Genomic DNA, 9,360 nt, shown 5'->3' on the forward strand with positions numbered 1-9,360 from the left:
AAGATACTGCAGCATCAAAGCCAGTTCTGCCAGGCTGCAGGAGAGTTTTTACCCCCAAGCTGTTAGACTCCTTAACACCAGGCTGCCCCCTGGGACCTTCCACACGGCCTCAACCACCTTTAAAAACAGAACTTTTATACATCAAGCCACTGTCCTGTAAAGACGAGTGTACAGGTAGAAAAGAACTGAAAATCTCCTACTGACCTTTAAGTATTTTGACACTCTTATTATCCTTCTGCTGTGAAACATTCTGTCATTCTTTACACATGTCTTAAACAACTATTATCATACACTGATAATTTCTGTAATATCTATATCTATTATTTATTGATTATATTACATATCTTACACATCGATATTGCTGCTACTTCTTTGTTTTGTCTTTGCACAATGTCTTGTCTTGTTTGTGTTTTCATTTTAATTTAAATTTTAAATTTTAATTTTACTTTAAATTTTAATTCTATTCTTAAATTATTATTTGCACATCATGTTGTTACACTGTGGACCCTGAGCTTCGCAATTTCGTCTGTCTGTATACTTGTATATGATTGAGATGACAATAAAGTGCACTTTGACTTGACTTGACTTGATGAAGAAATTCAGGGGAACACATCTTAAAAAAACAAGTCAATTAAGATGAATACAAAAGAAGTTAGTAAGCATCAAAAACAGGTCACTAATTAAGAAAAGGGTTAGATTGAAAACCTGCAGCCACTGGGGCCCTTCAGGACCGGAGTTGGGGACCCCTGTTCTAATGCCTTGCATAGTCTCAAAGTATGAATGGGACAGCTCAGCAGTGAAGCTGATGGTTATGTAATGCAATGCCACACCCTGTTTTAGATCTTTGCAATCTCATCATTTTAATACTTTGTATTTTTTGCAAAAAGTTAGTAACTGAATTTACCAAGTTGTGACATAGTGTTGACCTCTTATATCATTTTAGTATGTAAAAAAAGAAAACAATAATCAATACAGCCAAAAATGTGATGGTTGCATTATTTTTTTGGTGATGTGATACCTGCTTAATGTTTTCCTGTGACTTTTATTTTCACACAAAGGAAATGGAGCTAAATTTTAAGTTTGTTTTGTGAATACCAGGCAGCAAATTAACAGTGGTGTTGTGCTTCTCGTATTTACTGCAATGCATGTCACCATAAAGCAATGGAAAGGTGTGACATCACACATGGTCACTCTAAAAATAACCATAGCATATGAGAGCATGCAACGGGCAGACTGTAGTCAGCATCATTTTCGGTTTTATTAACTATTATAGAAATTGCTAATATTTAGAGTACACTTACCCAAAGTGAAATTGGATGGTGCGGACAGGTGCTTCATTGATAATGGCTCCATAGTGGCACTAGGACATGCCTCAGCTGAGGCTCACCTGGAGTGTGCATGGGATTTAGAGGCCTACAAGTCTCTGAATGTCTCTGAGGGAAAGGGGACCAACATCCCAACATTAGTCAGTAAAGAAAGGAGCATTTCATTTTGAAAATGGTAGCCAGCAGAATCAAATGGCCTGAGAGAGTTTAGATAACCATTAGGGAGTTGAGCGATGAAACTCATGTGCGTACCTGCAAGGCATTTCCTACCTGTGAGAAGCACATCACAGAGCAAGAAGTGTCATGCGTGTATTCTACTAGGAGAATTGAGGAGATCGTGTGAGGGGATTGGCTGTATAAACCCTGCGATGAGGTCGTCATTTACCTTCTGATAGACGTTTAATGGAGAAAAGAGTTTGGGGCAGATTATATCTGTCATTTATTCAGTGTAATGGAGGAGTGCTGGGAAAGGATGGTGAGCAGTTTGATTTTTCATTTGTTGCTTTTTTTTTTTGTTTTTGTTCTTTTTGGAATATTTTCCAGAGCTGTTATTTATTATTGGGAAAGGAAACAGTTTATTATATATTTTGTATTTACTGCATAGCCTTTAGGGGTGCAGATGTACACATGTAAAAAGATATGCATTTTTTTCATTTTTCTATTTTTTTATTGTGTCAATGCCTTTTTGACTGTAATTGAATGAACTGCATGCCACTGAACTGCAGTTAGTTTTTGGCGCTTGCTGCAATAAAAGAACAGCTGGTTTTTCACTACAGTTTTACTTGCCTATGTCTCTCACTCACACTGGTTACGTTTGGTTGTGAGCTACAAGATGCCCAGGATTGAATTTGTGCAGGAGTTACAAAGCACAGGGCGTCACAGCACAGCATAAAAGAGAGGGACCCTCGGAATGTACTAAGGTAGGTGCTAAGCTGTCGTCTCCATTAATTTATGTGTTTGAAGCCAAATCCGCCACCATCTTGGTGGAGTTGTGTTTCACAGATTTTACAAAAATAAATAAATAAACAAATCCAAGCCACTAATAAACAATCAAATTCCCTTTTAGACTGCATTGAAACATTAAATATCTTGAAACATTGTAGTATAAACTCATAGAAATGTAGCAAGATTCTGATAACAATTACTAACTATACTTTAGGTATAAAAAGTGTTAACGTGATGCTGAGAGTTTTGAAAGAAAAAATATATTATATTCATTAATATTTAAAATATTTAATGGAAAATACCAAACATCAACTGTGTAATCCTGTTATTATATATTTAATTTTATCACAATAAAGGGGTATACAGGAAATGTTGTGTTAGTTACCAGATTTGCTCCAGTGATGAGAAGATTTCCTATTGGTGTCCAATGCTGTCAAATGAGAAATCTTCAAATAAGCATCACTTGTACGGTGGGATTCTTGGTCACATCTCTTAGTTGCTTGCTTTAGCCTTCAGAGCATCTATCTATCTATCTATCTATCTATCTATCTATCTATCTATCTATCTATCTATCTATCTATCTATCTATCTATCTATCTATCTATCTATCTATCTATCTATCTATCTATCTATCTATCTATCTATCTATCTATCTATCTCTGTTCTGGTATCCCCCTGCAGAATTTTCTGATACAATTTGGAATTCATCATTTCCACAGATGAGTTACAAAAAAGCACATTTGTAATTTGTATGTGAAGTATAAGCCACTATTTGAAACCTTATTACCACTTCAGCAACTGCAAAGTGCACACAATATTGAAAACGATTATGATCTGGAAAAGCTAAATGTTGTATATGGTTAGGTAGCAAATTAGTTCCGCACCTTAATTTCACACCTACTGTATAAATATATAAACTGTTTAATCAAAAAAAGCCATTGTGATTGTGACCTCTTTTTTGGTTACATTTTAGTTATGTTCAGTAAAAGAGCCTGTGGAATATGTCCAGACATCCATAAGTATACACTGCTTAAATGTCAGAAACAATAACTTGCCAATCTTTAACTAGAGAAGTTTCAAAATATATAAGCCTTCAAGCTGATCAGATGTTATGTGGCATTTGTTTTATATGAGAGACAAAAGTTAAAACTCTAAACTACAGTCAAACAAGCAGCTGTAAATAAAAAATAATTCTTTAAAAATGTTTAAACTTTGTTAGGTTTTGTCCTCTTTTTTCTTCCTGCTTTCTTTTTTTTTAGCTTTTTTCTTTCTAGTTTGACTGTGAAGTCCTTTGTTGTATAAGTTCGACTTGATACTATGCAATGTTATTTTATTTCAATAAAATAAATAAAAATGTGTTGTGTATTTTTGCACTTCATCTGTTTTCATTTTAGCCACAAGGTGGCGATGCTAAATAAGTTTTCCTAAACACGGCTTAGAAAATGATGAAGATAGATAGATAGATAGATAGATAGATAGATAGATAGATAGATAGATAGATAGATAGATAGATAGATAGATAGATAGATAGATAGAACACTTCTTTTTGGGGCACATTAAATTCCGTTTAGCAGTTTAATCTTTAACTCCATCCTAAATTAACTTTTCCTTTGAAAAAGATGTTGTACAAATTTCCAACTCATTGAAGCATAACATACTTTGCTTGCTACACTCTTAAAAATAAGTGTGCCAAAGTGGGTCTTCTTGAGCGGTGCCATGTATAAACCATTTGTAGTCCCTAAAGGAAAGATCCACAAGAGGGTTCCACAAAGAATCTTCACTTATTTAGGTTTCTAATAAGTTCAGTAAATAACCAAGAATACTGTAGATGATAACAGATTTGCGAATGGACTCGAGCTGCATGCAGTACTATTTATTATATATTATAGATTTCTGTTTTGTCAACGTGTTCGGAAGCTTTCTAAAGCCAAGGAACTAACTTCTTATGCAAAGAACCTTTAGCAGAGTAAAATGGTTCTTTGACAAACAATATTTCTACGAGGAACCACACAACCAAGTAAAGTGCCATTTTAGAAGCATTACTTTGAGTGTAGCTGTCCCTCTATATACTGTAAAAAGTGCGAGTAATTCGTCTTTCCAGTTCGGGTCGTAAAGTGTAGTTTTTGTGACTTTTTGGCGAAAATCTACCGAAGTTAAATCTCCTTGAATTTTTGAAAATAATAAATAAACATATACCTTTAAAAATCAACTTATTTGCTAACCGACAAAGTGACGGATGCAGGGGCCAGAGGATGCTCGCTTCAGAGCCCGTGGTAAGTCTGGACGCGGTGCCAGTAAATCGCATGCCACTTTAACACAAATAGAAATGAACAATGGGAATGATGCATTACCAGACTTTTCCAAGTAGGTTCAGTAATAAGAGTGAACAAACGAGTTAAACTCGAGTTCCTAAAGACGAGGGAAAATAATTAGCGATGTCTTCAATGCACCGCCTATATAATTAAATGAATTACATATTCAGTGCTTTGAAGTGGAGCGGTTTAATTGATCAAATTCAAAGGTAAAACAAAAAATTATTTGCGGACTGCACTCCGTTAAAAAAAAAACTATAAGGCAACAACAAACTTTAACAACGTACAGTAAAGATGCATTTTTTTTTTTACAAATTATCTATTTGCAAACATTAAAAGTCAAACAGTAATACAACTTGTTTGTCTAATCGTACAGTTTATCGTTTAATTTCACGCTAAAAATGAAAGGGATGTTGAGCACAAAGCAAGTTTTAGTCTTGAGAATTAAAAGATCACACAAAGACAGAAGCTGAGTTAACAGGCCAATACTTGGCGTGGATTGCAGTTGTAATGGTGATTTAGCCCCCCGTCTTGGTCCTGCTCCTTCCTTGCGCCCGACAGCGTTTGGCTTCCTCAACCACAAATTACAGAAAATGGATGGATGGAAGGATGCGTGTGGTTATTGCAATAATAACCGAGAATCCCGCTGTTTTTTGCATTGCTTCTGTTCTGAAACATTTTCGTTCTTGTACAGGACAGGGAAAAATTATGTTACATTACCAAATAACTAAGGGATTTGACATTGTACGAAACAATTGCATTGATGCAGCTTTAAAAAAAAAAAGGTTATGCGATTCACGCAGCACAGCACACAAATCAACAAACGATCATATCAAACATTTGTTTGTCTTTGCTGCTTCGCATGCCATCTAGAAACTACGGCTGGACGGGACGCTGTTTCATGGAGGGCACACGCAACCACACAAGTTCTCCATGCTGGCTAACTAACGTGTGCACTATGGGAGTAATCGGAGTACATGCAGAAAACCATCGCTAACCCAGGACAGCATGCCAGCTCCACGCTGATTACACAAATCGGAAGTTCTATTTTGTTATTCCTTTCAGTTTTTAACATGTTTACGCAATTTCTTAAAACAGAGTGCAAGCATACACACACGTTAAACATCGAAGGCTGAATAACAGAGAAATGGGCAATGACCAGGGGAATAGGTTAGGTCAGCACAATTACGTAAATCATCATATTTACAATATCTCAAAAATGGCAAAATCGACCCAACCTATGAAGAGCATTATTTGCATCCTCATTACCATCATTAATCTTATATTGAAACACACAGTGGATGTTCAAACTCCGATATTAAAAGGTTTTAATCCTATTAATTAAAACGCCTCCCTGATTGGGCGGATAGTTAATCCCAGTAGGCTATACTCTCTACTAGCCAGCAAGTGGGACGGAAAATGAGTCACATCCTGCCCAGGGCTAGGGCTGACACGCTGTGCAGCTCCATCAACAAGAAGCTCGCTTAGATTCATTGAAACGCCTCAGATACTTTTAACAAGCTGAAGGATCAGAAAAGAGCCGACGGAAGGCAAAAAGACGAGAAGTGAGCTGACAGGATAAACGGAAACGCATACAAGAGACCGAGAGGGATCAAAAAGTTTTTGTTCCTGCTGACTTGCGTTAAAAATGAACGTTGGAGAAGAAGATCTTTTCCATGGCTCTGATAAGAGAATGAACGAGCTGAAATCGATAGGCAGTGACACGTTGATTGATCTGACTCAGAGGTACGGCCAGGCAGCTTTCACCTTTGGCGCTGGCCATGGTGCTGCAAGTCCGGGGCGTTATGCGCGACCGGGTGAAACTGACTTCCTTTCGAGCGCGACTGCAAAGTCCGCGGAGAGTGGAGGAGAACAGACCAGTGACGACGACGACAGTTTCGATCATTTGGATCAAAGGAAAAGGGGATCTGCGTTCGATGAGGATAAACACACCGGATCCCTCACCAAAAAACCGAAGGAACAAAGATCGTTGCGGCTGAGCATCAATGCACGAGAGCGGAGGAGAATGCATGATCTCAACGACGCGTTGGACGGGCTTAGATCTGTCATACCGTACGCGCACAGCCCTTCAGTAAGAAAACTCTCGAAAATTGCAACTTTGTTGTTAGCCAAGAACTACATTTTAATGCAAGCACAAGCGCTGGAGGAAATGAGGAGGCTGGTGGCATATTTGAACCAGGGTCAGACATTAACGTCTCCCATTCCAACGGCTTTGGCACCATTTGGACAAGCAGCTGTTTATCCTTTCACCGGGACTGCTTTGGCTACCTGTGCAGAAAAGTGTACTTCCTACACCGGGGCACCCTCCAACCTCTTTAAGCACTGCAACGATAAACCTTGATGTCGCTAATCTGCTCACTCATTCATTCACGCGCCCATCTGTCAGTCTTTTTACTTATACGAGGACATTATCATAATACATAATCCTATACCATATTTAAAGGACATCTTTCATCCAGAAAAAAAATAAATTAAAGACATGTGCATTCAAAAACGCTGTTAACCTTAAAACTTGTGTTTCTTTTCTAATTACTTCCTATATTTTTTTTTTTTTTTTGCATTTTCCTTCAACTACATCAACTGAGACTGAAAATCTGAGCAACTAGTAAACAGAATTTGTCATTGCCTGCTAATTATACTTTAGGTGCAGAACCTCGCTGCAAGGAAACTAAGCGTTTGCAATGTAAAGACGTGTTTCGTTTGACAAATGACAAACTATGTATCAACACAATTCAAGTTGGGCAACTATGCAACATCACTCCACCGCAAAAAAAAAGTCAGCTGTGAATATTTTACTTACTGTAAGTTGTGTTTGTTAATTTGACGGGATTCTTGGTACTGAATGAAATCGTCACCAAATATGAGACAGATATCCGTGTGAATTTACACAAATATATGTACTGAAAATGTTGATATTTGCAATTGCACAATTCAATTGATTGTACTGCATATATGTGCGATATTACTCTGGCTCCAGTCTTCGGGTTATAAGGTGTGACTCTAAGCGTTTGAAAAGTACAGACATTTGAATTTCATATTATATTGTTTATATGTGTTTATAATAAAAATGCATCAGTATTTCTTGAAAAGTTTTTCTCACATTTGAAAGTTCTTTTTATCTCGATTTTTTTTTTGTCTAACTCTTTTTATCTTCCCCTAAACTCTATTCCTTTCTCATTATGTGTCTCTGTTGTACTTATCTCTTTCAGTGTCTATTGGGTTTTAACAGATCTTTATGAAAAACAAAATGCGTAATTTCGTGCAGATTTTATCGCGACAATCATGCTTGCAAACAACATAACAGTTGTAATAACTTAAAACATTAAGCAATCAAAATGAAATGATATAAAGCTAGACATTAAACTTTTTTTTAACTATGACAGAACAGAGCTAAAGAGTACTTTAAATATTATAGTTGGTTTAGGATGAAATGTATTATTGATTAAACGTATATAGGCCTGGTGTTCATCTGCTAAATTGCTTTCTACTGGATTAACACATTTAAGATTGTGCCTTTTTAAAATTATATTAAAAGCCACCTTTTAAATTAAAACGTTTAATGTGAATGCGAAAACATTTTCTAACGTGTTGGCATTCACCGTTTTACAGGGCAGACCCTCCTTCAGATTCATTTTTGGGCAAAATTCTTTAAATATTCAGGATTAAAATTTGAATTGAGATATTTAACACGCTGAGGTGCTTTAATCCTGACTTTATTTCAGTTTGACCAGCAGTAACATGGAAAGAAAGAAAGAAAGAAAGAAAGAAAGAAAGAAAGAAAGAAAGAAAGAAAGAAAGAAAGAAAGAAAGAAAGAAAAAGAAAAAGCTGACGAATGTTTTAATAAATGGACCCTTTTTATAATCAGGTTATTCATGGATGTGGACTGGCAAATAGAAACAAGAGTTCAGTAATTTAATTCCATATTCCAATAAAACTATTTCTTTTTATCATTAGCATCTTCGTTGGTTTTCTAATGAACTTCTTATTGCTTATTATTAAAGGTGATATAAGAACATACTCTCATTTGCATTGATGTAACGTTTTGGATCACGGAGACCACAGATATGCTGGCTTTAAGCAACGAGACATTGCTGTGTCAGGACTGCTGAGGGGGGGAATTTATGAATAGCCCCAGGGTGCAGAGGACCTGTCTTTAAATATTTGTGTTACAAAGCCTATGTGCACCTACAGTACTCGTGCTATTAAACCAATTTTGATGGCTGTCTACACTGTTAAGATAATTCGAAAATCATGTGGGGTAGACTATCATAAGACTTCTTCCTATTTTCAATTATAAATCAGGAGCAAAAGCTACGTATATTGCAGGTCGAAGTTGGCTACCTAGTCCTGAAAGCTCATTATTTAGCAAATTTCAAAGAAATCAAAAAAGTTAAACATTATGAGAAAATTAACACAAGCAAAAAAGGTAGGGAAAATAAATTACCCTGAAAAAGTACTGTGAACGGGAGACAATATTATAATTATGAAGAAGTATCCTGAAGTACACACTTCACTATGAGCACTCCTCTGAGATTTTAGCATTTTAAGGGTTTAGGTCCAGGGGCCATTGCCAGATTTTGCCTACCATTGTTTAAACTTTCGGACATTGCCTGAGCCATTTTTCACTAATGTAGCGTAGAAAGTTTAACTCCTTAAATATTTTCCCCTCAAATAAACGGTCAAATAACAAGGAGATTCGCTCTATAATAAACTTTTAGAAGTGTCACTCACTGTGCTCAACTCTGAGGCACCTGAA

At 36.4% G+C, this 9,360-nt stretch overlaps 1 protein-coding gene across 1 annotated transcript; it reads left to right on the forward strand.

Moving 5' to 3' along the window:
- Positions 1 to 5,977: 5,977 nt before the first annotated feature.
- LOC114658560 (class E basic helix-loop-helix protein 23-like) lies at positions 5,978 to 8,328 on the forward strand. The gene has a single exon (XM_028810601.2). The coding sequence runs from the start codon at positions 6,231 to 6,233 to the stop codon at positions 6,942 to 6,944; it is 714 nt and encodes a 237-aa protein (XP_028666434.2). The 5' UTR covers positions 5,978 to 6,230; the 3' UTR covers positions 6,945 to 8,328.
- The last annotated feature ends 1,032 nt before the right edge of the window (positions 8,329 to 9,360 follow it).

The sequence above is a fragment of the Erpetoichthys calabaricus genome, chromosome 10 (assembly GCF_900747795.2).
Source record: "Erpetoichthys calabaricus chromosome 10, fErpCal1.3, whole genome shotgun sequence".
NCBI classification, from domain to species: domain Eukaryota; kingdom Metazoa; phylum Chordata; class Cladistia; order Polypteriformes; family Polypteridae; genus Erpetoichthys; species Erpetoichthys calabaricus.

Coding starts and splice junctions, on each gene's coding strand:
- LOC114658560 (XM_028810601.2), top strand. CDS start 6,231: ATGAACGTTGGAGAAGAAGATCTTTTCCATGGCTCTGATAAGAGAATG.